Consider the following 21820-nt stretch of genomic DNA (forward strand, 5'->3'; position numbering starts at 1 on the left):
TTAGGTGGGGGTGGGTGGGGGGGTTGTGAAATCAAGATAATTGCTAATTAGCAGCACACTATTTGGAGTGAGTTTAGGTGGGGGTGGGTGGGGGGGTTGTGAAATCTAGATAATTGCTAATTAGCAGCACACTATTTGGAGTGAGTTTAGGTGGGGGTGGGTGGGGGGGTTGGGAAATCAAGATAATTGCTAATTAGCAGCACACTATTTGGACTGAGTTTAGGTGGGGGGGTTGGGAAATCTAGCTAATTGCTAATTATAAGCACACTAAATACACTCAAACAAAATACATTCTAAATGAGTAGACTAGGTGGATATGTTCCCATCACTTCATGCTGGGAAGGTTATTGAAGGAAAATATACATGCATGACAAAAAATAACAGGAAAAAATTCCAGCATGTGTGAGGATAAAAAGGGGACATTCACACTATATTGCAATGATGGTAAGTAGTGTTTGAAGCAAGAAATACATTACATTATCAAAGATTACATAAAAGAACATGTGATGCTAATAAAAGAAAAATATCTTACCTTAATATAGTCCTTCTGCAGGACCTGGATGATGGCAGAACAGGTCTCTGGGATAATGATCCCCAGAGCCTGGGGGGAGATGCCTGTCGAGAACTTAAGGTCCTGCAGGCTTCTCCCTGTGGCCAAATACCGCAAGGTAGCGACCAGCCTCTGCTCCGGAGTGATGGCTTGCCTCATGCAGGTATCCTGCCTGCTGATATAGGGGGTCAGCAAAGCCAACAAACGGTCAAAAACGGGGTCCGTCATCCGGAGAAAGTTCCTGAAATCCTCAGGATTATTCTCACGGATCTCACGGAGCAAAGGCATGTGACAGAACTGGTCACGCTGAAGCAACCAATTCTTGGTCCATGAACTCCTCCTCGCCCTGTTCATGGACTGGTCTTGGGCTGAAGAATAAACTACAGCACCAAGCACATACAATGCACGAGCTCTACGACGAGTACGTACAGGTAACATGGTTTCAAAACGGTCGGCTGGTCAGAACGCACTAAACAGAACGCACTGAAGAACAGCAAGGCCTGTGAAGAACGACCTGAAAATCAGGAACGAGCGGCCAATAAAACAAAGATTTCTCAATGCCAACTGACCAAACGCACTGAAAAGCAGATACAAACCTCACAAGCACAGACTGAACAACAGTTAAAACGAACTGAAAAATACGAGTCTCACAAGCGCGAATCGTCTCTCACCAAACTTCTACTAACACGAGATAAACACGAGATTAGCAGAAGGAGCCCAAAGGGTGTCGTACGGGCTATTGAACTTCCGTTTTATAGTCTCGTCGGACTTGGTGTACGTCACCGCGTACTAGGCTGTCGTACTTTTGTGTGGTCGTGTGTAGGCAAGTCCGTTCGTAAGAAAGTCTGCCGCAAGTCCGCCGAAGGTACGTCGGAAGTATGTCGGACAGGCTGTCGGACTTTTGTAGACGAAAAGTCCGACCGTGTGTACGCGGCATAATAGTTGTCCTGTGGACAGATTCTCCCACCTGAGCTGTGGATCTCTGCAGCTCCTCCAGAATTACCATGAGCCTCTTGGCTGCTTCTCTGGTTAATGCTCTCCTTGCCTGGCCTGTCAGTTTAGGTGGATGGCCATGTCTTGGTAGGTTTGCAGTTGTGCCATACTCTTTCCATACTCTTTCCTCTTTCCATTTTCTGATGATGGATTGAACAGTGCTTCGTGAGATGTTCAAAGCTTAAGATATTTTTTTTAACCTAACCCTGCTTTAAACTTCTCCACAGCTTTATCCCTGACCTGTCTGGTGTGTTCCTTGGCCTTCATGATGCTGTTTGTTCACTAAGGTTCTCTAACAAACCTATGAGGGCTTCACAGAACAGCTGTATTTATACTGAGATTAAACTACACACAGGTGGACTCTATTTACTAATTGCGTTACTTGTGAAGGCAATTGGTTCAACTAGATTTTAATTGGGGGTATCAGAGTAAAGGGGGCTGAATACAAATGCACACCACACTTTTCAGATATTTATTTGTAAACATTTGAAAGCCATTTATTGTCCTTCCACTTCACCATTCTGTGAACTTTGTGTTGGTCTATCACAAAGAATTCCCATAAAATACATTTATGTTTATAGTTGTAACATGACAAAATGTGTAAAATTTCAAGGTGTATGAATACTTTTTCAAGGCACTGTATTTACATTTTTATTATAGTCCACTTTTAATAGAATCTCTGATATACTTTGCTTTATATGTATTTTAGTCATAAGTCCCCATACATTTATTTTATTTGAGCAAATAAGTCTTTATATTCCCTCCTAGCTGGATGCTCTGCCAAACGTGTAATAAATGGTTGTTTGGGGTATGATCATATTACTTTTAGTACATGTGTAATTTAAACACTGCTTCATACTGTTTTTTTTTTTTTTTTAGCGTTAAATGAATATACTTTATTATGTATTCCTTTTATTAAAAGGTACTCATTGAAAAGGAATGGATATCCCTGGGACATAAATTTTCTCAAAGGTAGGTAAGAATATTTTAATTCTAAAAGGGATCATATAAGCCTGAAGGTTGTTTTGTTTAAAAAATAAATAAATAAATAAAAATGTTATTAAATACACCAATCATACGTAAAAAGCATTTTAACAGTAACAAGACTAGATTTGCTTTTGGACATTCAACCATCAGATTGCATACAACATCACTGAGTCTGAATGTGTGGTCATGCATTGGGTGAATGAAATGAGATTGAATTAATTCAATTGGGTTGATAGAACCTAAATTGAGCAAAACATGAGAACGCGCACAGCAGAGCTATGCTTGGCTGTCATGCTGATCCTTTGGCTACTGACTTTTCCCTGATTATCCCAATTAGCGTTCTTATTCTTGGTCATTCATTTAGAAACCAACATACTACTAACACACTTGCCAACATACAGTCGGATAATTACTGTACCTTAAACCAGTAGCCAGCTGTGCTTCCAGTGGATATCACCAAATTCAATTTGCACTCAATCCTTAAAACTTTTTCGGTGTGCAGACGGCCAGTATTCTAAAGCTCGGGAGGCATTTGCCGGTACAAAAAATACCGGCAGACATTTTGCCCATGTGTATTTCTGGAAAACCAGCAGACGACCAACTCCCGATCGGCTCTCTCAGCCAGTGGCAGAGAGCGCTGATCGGAGTGTTCTGGCGGGGGTGGGTGGGAGGGGTGTGTCCCGCCCGCCCCGCCCTTCCCTTCCCCGCCCTTCCCCGCCCTTCCCCGCCCTTCCCCTCTGTCAGAACACAACAGCTCAGCGGGGGAGATTGTTGGACTAAGCTCGCATGGTTAGTACAGCAGCTCCCGACCGGAGCTGGCAGTTTTTTTTTGTTTTTTTTTTTTCGTGCACACCATGATGTTGCTTGAAAAAAAAAACTGCAGTGTGCACCAGGCTTAACTGTAACACCACCATTAGTTTTCTGCCGCAGGCTGTCCTGCTAGTGAGATGGAACGGGACGCCCCTCCCCCCTGCCAGAACACTTTGACCAAAGCTCTCTGCCATTGGCTAAATGCCTATAGAAGACCATAACCTCATCATGTGGATCTTTGCATACCAGTGTGTTTATTAAAATGCCTACTGGTGTGTTTATTAAAGTGAAAGTATACTCCCTCAATCAACAGTAATTATTTTAAATCATTATGCAGCTAGCATTAGTAAACAGATAGGAATGTATATTATATTTGCTTGTTTTAAACCTTTTTTTTTACATTTCTCCAGTTGCTTCCTGGTTTCTGGCCAGGGCAAAAATGATGTCGTATGTCCCAGAAGTCTTCATGGGCATTTTTGTCAGGAGGAGGGAGTGAGAGGTTTTCTCAGCTAAGCCTACCTTCCCATCTGCATACCTGAGCTAAGGGCAGATAGATTCCAAGTAATCTACATGAATCACCTGCCCTTACTCAAGATGGCTGAGAATAGAAATGCTACTGGGGGGGTTCAAAGTGGTTTCTCAACAAAATAAAGCATTGATATACAGTCATGGCCAGTCATGGCCAAAAATATTGGCACCTACTTAGAAACGGCATTTTTTGAGGGCTAAGGGCAACGATCCCATTTTTTTTTTTTTTTTTTTTTTTGCATCGTAATCTGTAGTAATAACACATCGGTTTTCAACCATAGACAGACAGGTTTTGAAAAAGAAGCACTCCTGTATCTGTAGTCATTCTTGTTTAATACTTCTTACTTGGAAACAGCCGCCATTGCTATAATTCCTCTGAATATGCTAGTTGACTGGCTGTTACACTGGCCCACTGACTTCAATACTTTCATGGTCATTGGCCTGGAACATGTATGCAGGTCTTGCTCTTTAAACTTTTTCAAGTCTGTGGCACATTGTATTGCAGTCAGGCAACTAGCATTAGGAGAAGTAGAAATGACAGTCTCCATGTTTCTTTCAGGAACTGTTTCCTTCAAATATTGAACAGAACCAATCATTTTATCTTCTGCTTGTGTGAGTGTCCCTGTTTAGAATGTGATAATGTTCTTCCTTTGTATCTACTACAGATGTGGCCATTTAGATGTTGAACCTAAAGAAGTGTCCCCGATATTCACACAGTTTGTGGAGTGTGTGTGGCACCTAATGGAACAGTTCCCCTGTGCCTTTGAATTCAGCGAGAAATATTTACTAGAAATTCATGATCACGTCTACTCCTGTCAATTTGGAAATTTACTTGGGAATTCCCAGAAGGAGCGCATGGAACTTAAGTGAGTTATTTATTTATTTATTTTTATGCTGCCTCTCTGATTTACTTGAAAGCTGAACTCCATTTAAATTGAAAACACGCTTAAAATAGTTTTATGTATATGTTGATATATTTTTTACAGCTAGTATAAATACCCTATATCTGTTTTAATAGTTGCTTTCTCTAATCCTGATCACAGCAGGGTTCTGGAAGCAAAGCAGTATCAGCCAATTGGGCTTTTCTTCATTGTGCAGTCCTCATAGTTGTACATAGACACTTCAGCTCTGGAAGATTTTACCCCCTCCATGACCAGGCCATTTTTTGCTATTCGGCACTGCACTATTTTAACTGGTAATTGTGTGGTCATACGACACGGTACAAATGAAATTTTTATCATTTCATTTTTCAAACAAATAGAGCTTTCTTTTAGTGGTATTTATCACCACTGGGTTCGTTATTTTTTCTTATATAAACAAAAAAAGGCCGACAATTTTGAAAAAACAAAAACAGTATTTTTTACTTTCTGCTATTAAACATATTCAATAAAAAAAATCTAATTTCTTCATAAATTTTGGCTAAAATGTCTTCTGCTTACATGTCTTTGGTAAAAAAAAAAATCTCAGTAAGTGTATATTGGTTGGCATAAACGTTTTAGCGTCTACAAATGATGGTAAATATACTGGGATTTTATTTTTTTTTAATATACTAGTATTGGTGGTGATCAGCGACTTATAGGGGAACTGTGATAGCATGGCGTGCAATCTAACACTAGCTGACATTGTGTGGGAACTGACTAGCTAAAACTGACATCACCAGTGACTCAAATACAGTGATCAGTGCTAATATACACTGTACTGACTGGCTGGGAAGGGGTTAACATCTAGGAGCAATCAAAGGGTTACCTGTGTGCCTAGCCATGTTTGGTGTGTTTACTGTGTGCTAATTTTACTAAGAGATGTGCCAGTTTTTATTCCCTGCTTAGCAGGGAAACAAAAGCCAGCACATCCCCACTGTCAGGACAGAGCTTTGTTTACAATCACAGAGCTCTGTCCTGTAATCCGCTTCACCAATTGGTGGATTCCGGCCAATAATCATTGGCCAGGACCTGCTGATCGGCTTGTGCAGTAACTAATCGCAGCACAGCACAGGTGTCCCAATTGGTAGGTTTCCTTTCAACTTCAGCAGGTACACAGACAGCAAACCCAAAACTAACAAAGAAAGGTAGGCTGTTTATACACATTGAACTCTTTATTATAGAGCCCAAAGTAAACAAATTACATAAGTAAATAATTGCATTACTTTTTGATGCCATTTCCTAAGGTTACTTTAGAGAGAATTTTCATATTAAGTGCATTCATGCAAAGTACAGTGGAACCTTGGATTACGAGCATAATCCGTTCCAGGAGAATACTTGTAATCCAAAGCACTCGCATATCAAAGTGAGTTTCCCCATAGAAGTTAATGTAAATTAAGATAATTTATTCCACATTGACTTCTATTGCATGCAATACCGCATGTGGCCGGAGAGACTCTGAAATACTCAGACCTCTCAGATGCACTCGGAAAGGCTCGGAAACACTCTGGAACGGAATATTTCCAAATGTTTCCAAGTGTTTCTGAGTGGCTATGAACGGCTCCGTGTCACCGGTGCCCCCACACCTCTGGCCAAATGCGGTACTGCACACCGCAGAGGCTTGAATCCTACTCGTTTTGCGGGACAACACTCGCAAACCAAGTCAGGATTTTTTTAAATGGCTCGTATTGCGAAACGCTCGTTAAGCACGTTACATGCAGTCCGAGGTTCCACTGTAATGCGTAAATGTAACATCTGCTGTCATTTTATTACATCTCAAAGAGATCGTCATCCTCTCCCTGAAGCTGGCCATTAAGTGCTTTCCATCCGTCCTACAGCAGTTTTACTAGAATTCCGGGTAGGGGGCTACACTTCTGCCGGCAGCTCGCTTGCACTGTCATTAAACACAGGGGAAGCCCATCGGCATCTACCGGGTACTCTATGTCCGCTGGCACCTGCCGATCGTCGGACAGAGAGACAGAACTGCAATCTGCCTATGTAAACAAGGCAGATCACCATTCTGACGGGGTAGGGATGGCGTTTGTGTCCCTGCAAAACAGGGAATAAATTCCATCTCTTCCCCTAGTAAAAGCAACACATACGGTACACAAACACTGACTAGGAACACAGTTAACCCTTTAATTGATATTTTAGCACTGATCACTCTATTAGTGTCACTGGTTCCCAAAAAGTGTCGGTGTCAGAATGTCCGCCGCAATATCGCAGTCTCACTATAAGGCGCTTATCACCGCCATTACTAGTAAAAGCAATAAAAATATCCCATAGTTTTGTAGACGCTATAACTTTTGTGCAAACCAATCAATATACGTTTATTGAGATTTTTTTATTTTTTACCAAAAATATGTAGCAGAATACAAATTGATCTAAATTTTGTTAAGAAATTATTTTTTTTTATTTTTTTTTTTGTTTATATAAAAATGCAGAGGTGATCAAACACCATCAAAAGAAAGCTCTTTTTGTGGGGGGAAAAAATTACATAAATGTTATTTGGGTACAGCATCGCACAACTACGCAATTGTCAAAGTAACACAGTGCCATATCGCAAAAAATGGCCTGGCCATGAAGGGGGGTAAATATTTTCCAAAGGTCAAGTAGAATTTTTTAAAAAATTTTGTTTTTGATTTTCCAATGGTTAGTGGTGTGTGTCAATTCGGTGCTAAATTTAATCTGTAGTGACAAGATGGCTCAAAGGAGCAGGATGAAAAATGTTTCTTAAAGAGCAAAACCAACTCTGAATGTGGTTTTAATTTATACATATTGTAATGACACCTTTTTAATATGTCTGGGATTCCATTCAGAAAGCAGGTCTGGACAAAATTTGAAGGGCTATCGAGCAAGATTAGTTTACTCGATGGCAAGAAAGAATGTTCTGACAAATTTATTTTTCTGAGTGTTCAAACAAAAATCATGTGTGGCCAGCTTTAATGGTATTGCTTTTCTTCCCAGAAGGCCAGCACAGTCTTTGTTCTGGCATCATCCAGGGTCAGCATATTCCTTCTAGACTATGATGCTGGCCTAACAATATGTTAATCTCGGCACCTGTGCTGTAGCATTTATGTTCATCCCTGTACATACACATGTTATCTCAAAGTCCAATGTTTTGGGCACTCAAGTACAACCTCTCTACTTTTTTTTTTGAGTCCTAGGATTACAGTTTTTTGCACATGTTTTCTTGGTATTTAAATAAGCAATATGGGCATTGCCATATAGATGAAGCCATATGGTTGGCTGATATTGTTCTCAAGGGTTCAGCTATAAGGAACAGGAGGTTGGGTTGTTTACATATTCACGTTGTTTGAAATAGCCCCCTGTTTGCTGCCTTTTAACTTGGTAATAAAACAAGGTCCATAAAACATGTATGAGCGAGTTTGGGTAGGAGGAACTTGCCTCGCCTGCACAGAGTCCTGACCTCAACCCAATAGAACACTTTTGGGATGAATTAGAGCGGAGACTACGAACCAGGCTACTCAGATTGAAAATGAAATCTGTATTAACAGCCGGAAATACATTTTATGAATTTCTTTATTTTACAGTAAAAAAAAATAGATTTTGCCAGTTAATGTAAAATAAAGACATTAATAAAATCGATTTTTGCAGTTAATCTCTTTTACAGTCTGCTGTTCGGATGGTTATAAAACACTTCTATAAATGGAGAAAACCCCAAAAAACAGAATCACTTAAATGATATGTTCTAAATTGGCACATATTTTCCTGCATTTAAAAAAAAAAAAAATAAAGGTTTTTGTACTTTCATGGACCTTAACTTATTCAGTCTAATCTCAACAGAATTTATGAAAATACCCATTCACTGTGGCCATTTCTACTACAACGGAAGCAGGAGTTTGTTAATCCCCTGTATATCCCGAATGCTTATAAAACGCTCCAGCCAAATACACTTCCATTCTCCTTCAAGTAAGTTCATTCCTCTTTAAATCCTTTTTTTTCTGATATTTCGCATACCAATTTCAGACACCAAAAACAGCAGCTTCCTCCGTGTGTGTGTGTGTGTGTGTGTGCGTACGCACATTATATATATTATATATTTTAATATAATATATAATTTCTTTTTTTTTTTTTTTTTTTTTTTTTTTACCTAATAACATTTGCAGATATAATGCAAACTGAATCTTCATATAAAGCTGTGTATATTTTTCATCATTGATCTTTCATCGGTTGGCTGTTTCTGAAATAAAAATATGTGGAAGTGAATTTATCCTTTTACGAGTGGTATTCAAAATGATACTTACTCTTAAAATGCTTGAAATACAGATCTGTTGATTTAGTTCTATCTACTTATATAAATGAAAGCTATATTAAATCTATTTGTGAAGGTTCTGGTGTGGAATGTACAACCGTTTCGACAGTGGAATGCACCCAAGACAATCTGTTCTGGATTACCTGCTTGAAATTCTCAACCAAAAAGCTACTTTAGAAACCAGTGAATCTGCAATGGAAGATGTAAGTTTTCTTGGTCTGTTATCTGGACCATATTTACTTTGCAGGCATTGCATGTGGATCCCTATTTCTGAAATGTTCGATGGGGGGGGGGGGGGGGCACATTTCATACAATGATCATTTTATTTCTTTTTTTTGTTTTTTTTCATTCTGTCTACAATCCTTATATCCTTAAAGATAAACCAATCCATCTGCAAGCATTAGTAATAATCAAAATCTCTTCTTGTAAATTGTTATAATAATGCAGCCTTACTTCTTGAAGGTTACATTTTTTTGCTTGTATTCTCACCCTGTAAGAACAGAAGTGTCAGTTTGTAGGACCATATTTAGGGTGCCGCTTGAAGGGCTTAGTTTCAAGGTAAGTATTTCATAATGTGCTAGTATGCGATGCATACTAGCACATTTTGCCATTGTCTTACAGTTTTTATTTATTTTTATTCAGCGGTTAAATAAAGGTGTTTCATGTATCAGACCCACACTACAGCACCTTTTTGCTTCTTTGAGATCTCAAATTGTTTCTCTCTACAGAAACCATCCTTTGAACTCTTTAAGTGATCTCTCCTGGAAAATGGCCTTCTTGGTGGTGGCGAGATGCTACACGTGTGCAGTAGTGACAGAGAGCATTGGGATGGTACGCTACCACCTACACACAGTATACTGCCACCATTTTGTAATGCCAGAATTATGGCGGTAATATTACATGTGCATTAGTGATTGGTCTTCTGTTACTACTGTTAATGGTTGGGATCGCTTTGCCATATTTCTGAAATCAAGATATGGCAGTGAGATCGCACAGATGTGTGGTAGAGACCGTACAGACTAGTCATTATTCTGCATGCACAGTATCTCACCACCATATTGATTGAAGCATTGCTGATGGTGGGAGCAGTAGGGAGCAGAGGACACTGCAGATACATGGCGATATTCACAGAGCAAGAATGACTGAATTTTGCATTCAACTAAAACCTATATCTCTAATCAAATAAGCAAATGCTCATCCCACATTATTATGACCTTTTAATCTGAATTTCAGCATAAAAATAATGGAGAAACAAAAATACTATTTCACATCCTGTATCAATCTTTAATAATAATTATGGAACTCATTCCTGTAGACGCTCAAACTACAAAGAAGATTGTAAAATCAAGATTGTTCAGTATGTGGTTTGAAACCTGAATAAGAAATTACCGTTTGGAGAACGACCAGTTGTAACATCATTCAGGGCAGGGACTGATGCGAATGATAACTGTAATAAGTTAGTATCTGATGAGCTCCCGAAATTTTTTTATTTTGCACATACTGTACTATGCAATATGTCTTCTAAACTGATAATAAGCCTAAACTACAACCAAATATATATTGAATTATTGAAAATGTAATAATCAGTAGTCATTGTTTTCAGTTTAATAGCAAGTATTATAATTATGTCAAATGTATTATCTATGTTTCATTTTTTTTAGAAACTCCTTAAGCAAAGCAGCCCCCTTCAAGACCCATCCTCAACGCCAAAGTACTTTGAGCCTGCATCAGGAATAGAAGACCTAGCTGATGATCTTCTGGATGCTGGTGAAGGGTACCCAGACGCTCATCTCTCCAATGGTTCAGTGGAAAACTTTGACAATGTTGTCTGTAAGAAAAATGAAATGACAGAGGAGCAGCATGGAAACAACATCTATAGCCTTGCAGGCTCACAGGACAGGTCTTTATCTGAAAACCACACCCTGTCTTCTAATGAGACCAGTGGGACTGCCAGTGATACTGCATCACAGCACTTATCAAAAGGAATGTAAAGAACAAAGATGTTAATTTTTGGAAAAGGGAGATTGACTGCTTAAAGCTGGTATCATAAGCTTTGCTCAGTGTACAGCTGCCATGTTTTTGTGAACAGTTTGCTGTTCACCAGGATCATTTTTTATACCTCTGGCCAAATCATCAGAAGTAGATGTTCATCTGTCCTCTTTAATCTGAATTTGGGGGGAAAAGCATCTGAATCCCTAATTGAATGCAATATGTTTGGAATTATGGGTAAGTAATGTCATAGACAGATGCTAGGTAATGCCAATAAAACACAGCATACCATATTTAATACCTTATGTATAGCTGCTGATCAAGCCAAGATGGAATGTCTCCATCTTTCCAATAGTATAGAACGCTGCTTAAGAGAAGTATGGGACTTTTTTTTTTTTCCAGTATCATACTTACCTCGGTGGATGCAGCATCGGACCAATGCTGCATCTGTCCCCCCGGCGCCTCTGCACGGAGAACCGAGCGATCGAACATCGCCGATGGCTTGGTTCTCTCAACCCCCCCAAGCAGAGAGCTGCTGACTGTCAGTCAGCAGCTCTCAGCTCTGATCCTCCACGCTCACTGGAGCGCTGAGCTGTGGAGGGGCGGGGAGCGGACGTCTCAGGCTCTCAGCGCCTTACTGAGAGGCTGAGCCCGGTGTCAGTTCAGGCACCTGGCGGGTCTAGACTTCCATTGTCGAGATGACACGGTGCCTGGACTGATTTCTGTGACTTCAGTCCGCTCTCTGCTGAAACAGGTCACAGGAGTGCAAAATGAATTGCACTCTTGTGACCCATAGGAGAAGCCCAGCCAAACGAGCTCAGGCTGGACTTCTTCTTTAATGAAGTGCTGACCTTTGGCATTAAAGAAGTTCATAAATGTGCTTCGCCTTTGTTTTGACAATGAGAGATATTTTCACTTTACCCGTATTTTGCAGTATTGAAATATGATTCCATGATCAAGTGGAGGTTGTTTTACACATCCAACATGGGCAAAACGAAATTGGGAACTTGTCCAAAGGGTAGATGTGTGCTTTATCAATACCTGCCAAGAAAGAGATTTCATTTATTAACATGTATGGCTGCACTTTTATGTGTCGAAAGAGTTTGAATGTAATTTTTAGACATCTACACATTATTATTTAAATTTTTTAAATGTTTTATAGTTTCCCCTTGTTTAGATTATCACATTGGATACAGCAAATATTGACTGCGACGGTGAAGGATTTTCATTAGAGGCCAACCCCACCTAGGATGTGTAGTTGCTGGCCACCTGAAGCATATGCTAGCCTTCTATTATATTTTGGGTGGCTGTAGAATTCCCAGTTTAAAGGATGCAGCGAATGCTAAGCCTAAAGTTGGTCTCCTTCCTTCTGATGGCTTCTGCATTATCTAGAACAAATCAATAACTGGGGAATCCAGCTACGAGAAAGGGAAACCTTTATGATGTCCTTTTTTTTTTTTTTAGGTGGATTCATCTTTATTTTAAATTTGATCCTCAACATTTTCTACAGTGCTCTCCCCAAAACACAGGGTTTATGTTATACTGAAGTGTGTTTGTTGTCTCTAGCACCCAGTACAGTATGAACTGGAAAAGTGACCACAGTTTCACTGGTTGGCTAGTTGCTGTGGAGCTGCACTTATGTTTGCTTCAGCTTTTATAAAGCATTTCTGTAAATGAACAGTGTTAATACCTAATAAGAAGTAGATCATTCATGGAAGTAAAATCTTGGTCAAAGTACAGTGATCAAAACCTCTAGGCAGAGCCTCAGATATCCTTGGGAACTAGTTTGTTGATGGTATTTGAGGACTGGGAACAGAAACACTGTGCAACACTTTCTACACCAGTCCTCAGACTGTTAGCAGGTATGCTTACATTCCAGTGTTGGTTAAAGAATCAACTGTAAAATAGTACAGTTTGTAGAAACCGTTTTTAGAGAATACAGTTGTGATCCTAACACAAGAAGCTGTAAATCCCTGCTCGTGCTTCTACAACAAAATAAATGGTTACACATACAATATTGATTAATAAAAGAGAAATGTTACAATATTCATATTTATACATTTTTATAAGTTCTGTACAGTATTTTTTTCTAATGTTAGTTCCTAGCAACGTTTTATCTCAATTTGTAGTCAATCGCAAGAGCCTTCAAAAGAAAAGAAAAATGGCAGCTTTCATGAATATTTTTATAATTCTAGAAAGAATGTATGTTCTCTGTTTATCAGGATTCCAGATAGTGTTCATGGTTAAAGGGAAATAGTCCAAGAATCGACCTGAAATTACAAGTGCTATTGTGGATTTGCCAGGTTGATTGATTTTCGTGTTATAAGGAATGTCAGATCTATCACAAATGTGATCTGAGATTATGCTACGTATACACAGAGCAATCTACTGCTGTTGTGAAAATCACTAATCTTTTTAGATATTTGAAGACCAGTGGTTGGCATGCATTACTGTTCACATGGATCACATGGGAGCTTTTCATGCCAGTCATTATGTCGTTTAAAGAATTAAGATGCAAATATCTAAATAAGGTGAATATTGCTGTACCCCCAGTTTGGAGGCTAATAATTCTTTTAGTGAAACCCACCCACCTGAGTGGAGAGAAAGTGCTGCTAGCCCAAAATATGATTCATTTGAAAAATTTCTCCCAAGGGCCTATAGGCAGCTAGAAAAAGTTGGTCTGTAGAGAATATATAAAAAAAATATTTATTGCGTACAGATATATGGAAAAAAAACACATGAATTAAAAACTACATGAGCTCTGGTATGCATGGTATCCAAACATGAGATGTCAATATTACAAATGGCAAAAATGAGTTTCTTAACACTAAATGCTATTGCTCATAGAAGTGTCCCTCTGAGCAATAGTATTTAGTGTTAAACTCTTTTTGTAACATTGACATCTCCAGTTTGAATACCATGCATAGAGCTCATGTAGTTTTTAACTCATGTGTTTTTTTCATACATCTGTACGCAATAAAGAACTTTTTTTTTTTATATATATATATTCTATTTAGTCCAACTTTTTCTAGCTGCCTATAGGCCCTTGGGAGCAATTTTTCAAATTAATAATAAATTCTTCAATACCATTATACAAATAAACCGCATGTAGTTCTGTATTTTTATTTTTTCTCAGCATCTGAGCTTTTTCAATGTAGAAATGCAAACATAAAAAGCTCTTGTGTGAGCTTAGCCTCAATGAGATAGAAACTAATGTGCAACTTGCTGTAACCCTAATCATCTGATCAAGCATTATCCTTCACTCAGCTGATTTTGGTCAATTAAAATCTGATGGTCTATAAAGACTACTACAGTTGTCACTGTATTTTGCACCACATTAATAAATAGGCTGTGTATCTGCATTTTCACTGTTAAATTCCCATAAGGGGGAATCAGGCTTGACTGTGTGCAATTTGTTAGTCACATTCTGTTTTCCAGTTACAGAAACTTTCCCCCATGCTGGCATTTTTGCAATGGTTATAGTAGACTGTTATGAGTCAAAACTGGCCACTTTGTATATACATGATGCATACATACAAAAACATTATCAGAGAAAATATCCAAGTCTTTACTGTATTGTATTCCTCTGTTATAAAATATATGCATACCATAGTTTGTCCTGTTCAGAACAACTCTTGGTAGAAGAGGCAGTAATTAAGCTCTAGGTGTTAGACATCGATGCCCTATTTTATAGAATTGTACAAACGCTGTACTGCTTGGCATATTAAAAAGTGCACATGTAACAGTGGGTATATGCTCTTAAATTAAAGGGATTTTTCTATTATACGATTGTTTTGTATGTCATGTGGGATCCTGTTGTGCCTAAATAATGCAGAATTTAGGGGCCGGTCCAATGTAGGAAACTGCAGGCTATTTTAAGGAGTCACTGGATGTAGGTGTCCAATAATAGCAGAAGAGAGTTTAAAGGGGACCCAAAGTACCCCCTTCCTCACTACATGCAAGCAAAAAGTTGTCATTATACACCTTATCTACCTATGGACCTGGTTCAGTAGAGGTTGGGGGGTTTATATCAGGTTTCAAAGGAACCTAAGATCTGCTTTAATGTTTTGATATGCTAGATACCTGGCTGCTTTATTCAGACTTGCTCGACACTAAAACCCCATCTCATTTATGTATTTTTCGCATGAATATACCTTTTTTAGAGTCCCTTGTTTCACTCGGATGCACTCAAATTAAGTTTTGCTTGTAAGAGAATATCATTTTAACATATGTTCAGGGACACAGAGGCCCCCTTTATTTTTTATTTTTTTTTATTTAAGATGATGAAAAAGGCAAATACAGGATATACATAGACATGTAAGAGAAGAAGTATACAAAATATTCAATGATGGCTAGTTACACTTGCAACAGAATTGTATCAAAGAGGGCTTGAATCCATCTGGGGAACATGAAACGCCCCTTAGGGCTGTAATATTGAAATTTGATTCTGGGAAATAATCTCACATCAGTGAAACTGCCAGGTTAGTTCTATAAGTGATGGTGTAATGCCCAATTTGTACAGATACTTGAAAAAACAGGTGGGGAAGAACTAGAAGGGGAGAGGAGAATAAGAGCAGAAAGAAAGGAATTTAATTATAATATAAAAACTCTGGGTTAGTCGACTTTGACAGTGGCCATCAACCCTGTCCTCAGGGACCACTAACAGGCCAGGTTTGCAAGATAACTGAAATACATCACAGGTGATATAATTTGCTGTTCATTGATTGCAGTATTCTAGTCTGCATCTCCCCAAGGTAATACATAAAACCTGGCCTGTTAGTGGGACCTGAGGACAGGGTTGATGACCACTGTACTATGAGACCTGATAGGACCTTCAACCACTAGGACTCACATCAATGAGAATAAATGAGCATGTTCCATAACGTCCAGGTGTGCATGTACGTCTCTCATTTCTGCTTCAAGGTCAAAACAAAGTCCTCCATCCGGTTCAGCTCCTCAACCCGCCTCAGCCACAGCCCAACCGTTGGAGGCTGTGTCTGTTTCCAGGTGGGAGGAATGCAAGACTTGGCTGCATTCAGTAGGTGTCAAAGTATAGATTTCTTTTAGACCATGGCGCGAATAGTGAAAGCATGCATCAGGAATCTTGAAGTTGGTTTCTTGCCCTTGCAGATTGAGTATTTCAAGGCAAATCTGATTACATTGGAACGTTGCATCTTAGTGAATGTTCTACACAAGTCTGACTCTCATTTTGCCAGGTAGGGGGCAGGAAGTCTTTGGGAGGAGACACTAAAAGGTTACACATTGCTGAGAGGGCACGTGCCACTTTCAGAGCAATACTCTTCAATAGTCAGGTTGCGGCAATATTTGTCAGGGGCAGGAAGAGTCTGTAGAAAATTGAATAATTGCAAGGCTCTCAAAGTCCAGTTGAAAAAGGCCATCATGATCTGTCAAGGTCTATAACGAGGGCTAGGCCCCTGTCAATGTAAAATGTGAAGCTTGATAATGACCCGACTCGATCAGCAGGTTAAAAGGACCTGCTCAGAGACCAGGAGAGAAGCAGGGATTGCCTAGTACAGGAGACAGCGGGGATTCCAGGGAGGACCACTTATTTGTAGAGATGAGCTGAAAACATAGACGGGTCATGGTTACGATGAGCAGGTTTTTTTTTTAAACAAGGAGGAAAGCTCTCAAAACACCAAGGTGATCTATGTAACGACACCCAACTTTGTACAAGGCTAGAGTTTTATGTCGCCATGATGGCAGCAGTCTATAAGATGTCCTAAGTGTGCCTCTTGGTAGAATTTGTAAAGATCTGGGACCACAAGGCCCCCAAATTGCTTTGAGAGGGACAGTAGTGATCTCCTTATCCTTGGATGTTTGTGAGTCCAGATAAGCTGGGTAAACTAGGCATGGGCCTGCCTAAAATATCTTGTAGTGATAGCAATAGATAAAGGCTGAAAAAGATATAAAAACTTGGGCAGGACACTCATTTTAACAATATTGTACTTCCTGAACCAAGAATGTAATCCCAAATTCCACTTTCCCAGAAAAGCATGTACGTTTTTGTAAAACGGGAGGGAAGTTAAGATCGAAAGTGCGGAAGAGGTCAGCAGGGATAAAGGTCCCCAGATATTTCAGCGCTTGGACTGTCCAGCTAAATTTAAAACTGAGCTTCAGAGACTGTAGCAGGGAAGGAGAAATTTCCACACCCATGGATTTCAAACTTTGCAAAGTTAATCTTGAGGTAAGAAAGAGATCCATATAGTTAGAATTCTCTGGACAGATTGGGGAGGGAGATTAATGGATAGGTCAAAGAACAGCATATCGTAGGCATAAGCCGAGACCTTATGTTGGGATCGCCCAATGCACAGGCCTTGTATATCAGGGTTCGACCGGACAGTGCAAAGGAAGGGCTCTAAAGTAAGAGCAAATAGAAGGGGTGATAGTGGGCATCCTTGTCTAGTCCCATTTGTGACTGGGAAGGGGGATGACAGAACACCATTCACCCTAACCTCGGCCGTCAGTGAAGAGTAAAGACTCGAGATCCAGCGGACCATGGTGTCCCTCAGTCCAATATGTCTCAGAGCAGCAAACATGAACTGCCAGTTGACCTGGTCAAAGGCCTTCTCTGCATCGGTCCCCAAGAAAATGCAGAGTCCATAATTGACGGCCAACATGAGTCAGGTTGAGAACCTTGATGGTATTGTCTCTGGCCTCTCTTGTCGGGATGAATCCCACTTGGTCCAAGTGGACCAGGGAAGGCAGATGTATTTGAAGCCGAGAGGCCAGTATCTTGGTAAAAAGTTTCAGGTCTGCGTTGAGCAGGGAGATCGGTCTGTAACTCCCACATTACATGGGATCCTTCCCATCCATAGGGATGACCGAAATAATGGCTTTTAAAGAGTCCCTGTGAAGTGAAGCAGAGTCTCCTAGAATATTTAGCATTTTGACCAAGTAGAGACCCAGAGCGGGTAATAAGATCTTATAATATTGAACTGTAAAGCCATCCAGGTCGGGAGGTTTACCAGACTTAGCTGAGCCAACTGCTGTTTGCAGTTCCTCCAGCATAATTCTTTCCACACCGGGGATGGAAGCCGCAGAATTTCTGAGGTTGCCAAGTAATCGTCAATTCAAGTTTGGGAAGGGGGTTCCATATTCAGATTGTAAAGAGAAGAGTAAAACTCTTGGAAAGATTGGGCGATTTGTTTGGGAAAAGTAGCTTTCCTTCCATCTGGGCGTGATTCACTGTAGATTCGCTTTAAATTCTTTGTGTCTTAAAGTGTATGTAAATCCTAACAATGAATTCATCTTTTTTGCTTCATTTTAGTCTGCTAAATATACCATCAATGTGTTGTTGTACAACCCCAATTCCAAAAAATTATATAAAATCAGAATCCAATGATTTGCAAATCTCATAAACCTATATTTTTTTTCACAGTAGAAAATAGAAAACACATCAAAAAGTACCATTTTAAGACAGCAAGATAATTTACAATTAATTGCAACAACCCAAAAAAATTAGGTAAGGCCATGTTTACCACATGCGTGTAGCATTCCCTCGTCTCTTCCAATGACCTGACTCTAAAATCACACCACCACTTCACCCCTCCCTTCTGACATTACTTTAACCCTTTTTGGTGCTTCTCCTTATGCGAAGGAACCATGTCCAGTCATGATGCCTACTGTGTTTAAAACACAGGGCATTTCTGTCCAGTCCATTTTTAATCAGCATCAAAAATGATTGCACAGTGTTTTCCATGTATTCCAATGGCCTTTCTTCACACCAGTGTAGTTAAGTGCAGCCAACAAAAGTAGAACTTTCTGCTGTTTTTCTTTATTGAAAGTGGCAAAACACATCAGAAACACATGTGTCCTGAATAGGGACGAAGGGATAAAGCACCAGAATGCTTTTGCAGAAACACCTGGAATGAAGAAATTGTGGTGTGAACCAGCTTTAATGCCAGGCCACACACAGATCTTTAGCATGAGTGCTGGATGTGTATTTGTATCATAATTTTGTATATAGCATTTGGGCTAGCTCACACCAGACTGCTTTTTCTTGCATTTTCAAAGCACAAAAATACTGATTGCAATATTTTTGGATGCATGAACTTGGATGTTCTCATTTAAGTAAGAATTGTGTCCTGCCATCCATGGGTCAATGCACGTATGTGTGATTTTTAGCTAGAATGTCTGGCGTCTTTCAGTACAATTTCTTACTCCTTTGAGTCATTTTATTTTTTCAAATAAAGCATTTTATCCCCAAAGTGTAACTAAAAGCAAAATTTTGTTTCGTTTTGACTTTGTTTTCGTTTTGAATAGAATAAGAGAGAGTTATAACCCCCATCAGCTTTTTTTTTTTTTCTCGCCATCCGTGTCCCATAGGGGTGATTTACAATCACTTCCTGTTGCATTGCCAAAACAGGAAGTGAGCGGAAATCCCCGCAAATTAAGGGAATTCCTTGGCCCCTCCCCTGCCCCCTGATCACCAGAACTAATGTTCTCATTCGAAGATTTCCCTACTTTTACTGTTCTGGAGACAGAGATTTTCTTTCACTTTCAATGATAACGGTAAACCGTAAGTTTTTCCTTTACTTTTACTTTAAAGTCGAACTAAACACTTTTCTCCTTTACAGCCAGAACTAAGGGGTGCATACTTTACTTTCCTGTCCAACTCACTGGCACCTGGCATCTTCTTTTGAGTGCCGGTCCTCGATCCTTTTTTCCTTTTTTTTTTTTCCTGTCTTGTCTGTGTCCCATCTGAAAGCAGCAGTAAAGAATAGAAAAACTCTACAAACCAAGGAAAATCCTTCCACAGACAGTTGTTACTGAAACAAGTGTCCCATTTCAATTATCTAAAAGTTTGGATTTCTTATTTCTTTCTGTACCAGAGAAGAGGATCATCAGCACAAATAGAGAGGCAAGGACACCAACAGCATTAAAAACCTTAAATTGTGAGTACAGAAAAAAGGTGCCAAACTAAAAAAAAAACAATACCAGGTGCTTTAAATGTATTCTTAAATCTATTGGATATAAACATCCAGTGTGTTTTGGGGGCCACAAAATCCCCCCTTCCTTTATCGGGGTTACAAGACAGACATGTAAAATAACAATATTTAACCACAAGTTGTGCTAAAAAAAAGAATTATAGATGTAATAGCTGCTAATAAAAGAAACTGAACAAGAACTTAATGTGTGGATGCCGGAACAACTAAATAATAGATACATGTATACCATTTTATCACCATTAGAGGAAAAAAATGCGGCTGGAAAACAGCTACACATGTATCAGAGTGTTTTTGAAAATACTGAATAATTTGTTATCAGTCACACCAATCTACTATGGTTACAATTGAAATACAGTTTAATTTAAAAAAACATGACTGAGACAGCTGCACATGTATCAGAATGCTTCTAAATAAATGTAACAATTGTATCAGAAATGCGTCTTTATATAAAAATGTGATTCAAATAAAGGATGTGAGTGTACCTTAGAAAGTGGTGATCACCGCCTTTTTTTTGTACAAGTGTATCTCAGTTGAAACCATAGTCAAGTGATTGATATAAATATTTCAGTTGTGTCCAAAACATTGTAATGCATATGTAGCTTGTTTTCCAGCTGTTTTTCCTCCTCCTAATGATAACTTGATACATATCAAAATAACAGCTTCTGTATATACGTATCTGCTCCGTGCAGCTTATCAACAATCTAGGCGTGTTCAATGCTCACTTATTGTTTGCAGCTTTATAAAAAAGTTTTCAGTTGGTGCGCAGAATTATCTATTTAAAGTATCTACTGTATTATTTAGTTGTTCTGGCATCCACATACTAATGTCTTGTTCTGTTCATTTTATGAGCAGCATGTTTGTAAGACTATAATACAAATAAATACAGCTTATTAGATGGCAGTCGTCAAAATAAGTGTATGGTTTATTAGGTAAAATGTTATTTGTATTTTATATACTGTACTTTTATTACCTAATCATTTTATTTCACCACGACTTGCTGTTAAAATATTTTACAATTAGTTGTTTTTATACCTATAGATGCATGGATATACATTTTTGTATAATGTTTTATCATTGTTTCATGTCTGCCTCCTTGCCCTGGTGAAAGGGGCCCCCAAAACCAGGGTGGATGTAAATCAATGATATTTTTTTAATTTAAATTTATTTTTTATTATTTTTTTATATATCTATTTTTTTATCACTTTTATTTTAATAAAATGCTTTTAAAGTAAAAATCTATCTAAAGATAGTTTTCTATTTTAAGATGCATCAATAATTTTGTTCATCATGAAATGGAGCTTAGTTTATATAGCATGAGGCTGTATATTCTTCAATATTTACATTTTTAGTAAACTCATTCCATCCAAGCTGAGATCACACGCACTGCATTAATGCATTCACACAATTTTACATTAACCATGAGATAAAACAAAGTTCAGGAATATTCCTTTATCTCATTGTTTTGCAAATCTATATACACTACAAACTGTATGATTGAATCAATTCTGATATCGCTATTTTACTAACCTGACAGATTATCATTCTAAATAGGAAACCTTCATTTTGTTTGCAAATATTAAAGATTCTAACTACCAGCAAGAATGAGTCCTTACGTTTTAAAGAGAACATGTCATTTCAGATCCATCCTGGCAGCGCCTGTTGGCGGGCATCCACTCACCTGCTGCTGCCACATCCCCCACCTTGTTGTGTTGCTGCCGCATCACCAGCCGTCCCATTAAAGTGAATGGGACTGTCGGTGAGTCAACAGCGGGTCAGAGTGTTGGCCACTGTGGAACAGAGA

General features: G+C 39.0%; 1 protein-coding gene across 1 annotated transcript in view; it reads left to right on the forward strand.

Annotated features, from left to right (window-relative positions):
• The window catches only part of MTMR8 (myotubularin related protein 8), a 75232-nt gene extending 61459 nt beyond the window's left edge, over window positions 1-13773 (forward strand). The window contains exons 10-14 of the mRNA XM_073599461.1: window positions 2466-2515; window positions 4534-4734; window positions 8593-8718; window positions 9138-9264; window positions 10723-13773. Of these exons, the coding sequence (XP_073455562.1) occupies window positions 2466-2515; window positions 4534-4734; window positions 8593-8718; window positions 9138-9264; window positions 10723-11052 (834 nt within the window). The 3' untranslated portion in view covers window positions 11053-13773. The remainder of the gene's footprint in view (window positions 1-2465; window positions 2516-4533; window positions 4735-8592; window positions 8719-9137; window positions 9265-10722) is intronic.
• Window positions 13774-21820: the final 8047 nt, after the last annotated feature.

This window comes from Aquarana catesbeiana, linkage group LG09, assembly GCF_042186555.1.
Source record: "Aquarana catesbeiana isolate 2022-GZ linkage group LG09, ASM4218655v1, whole genome shotgun sequence".
Classification (NCBI taxonomy): Eukaryota; Metazoa; Chordata; class Amphibia; order Anura; family Ranidae; genus Aquarana; species Aquarana catesbeiana.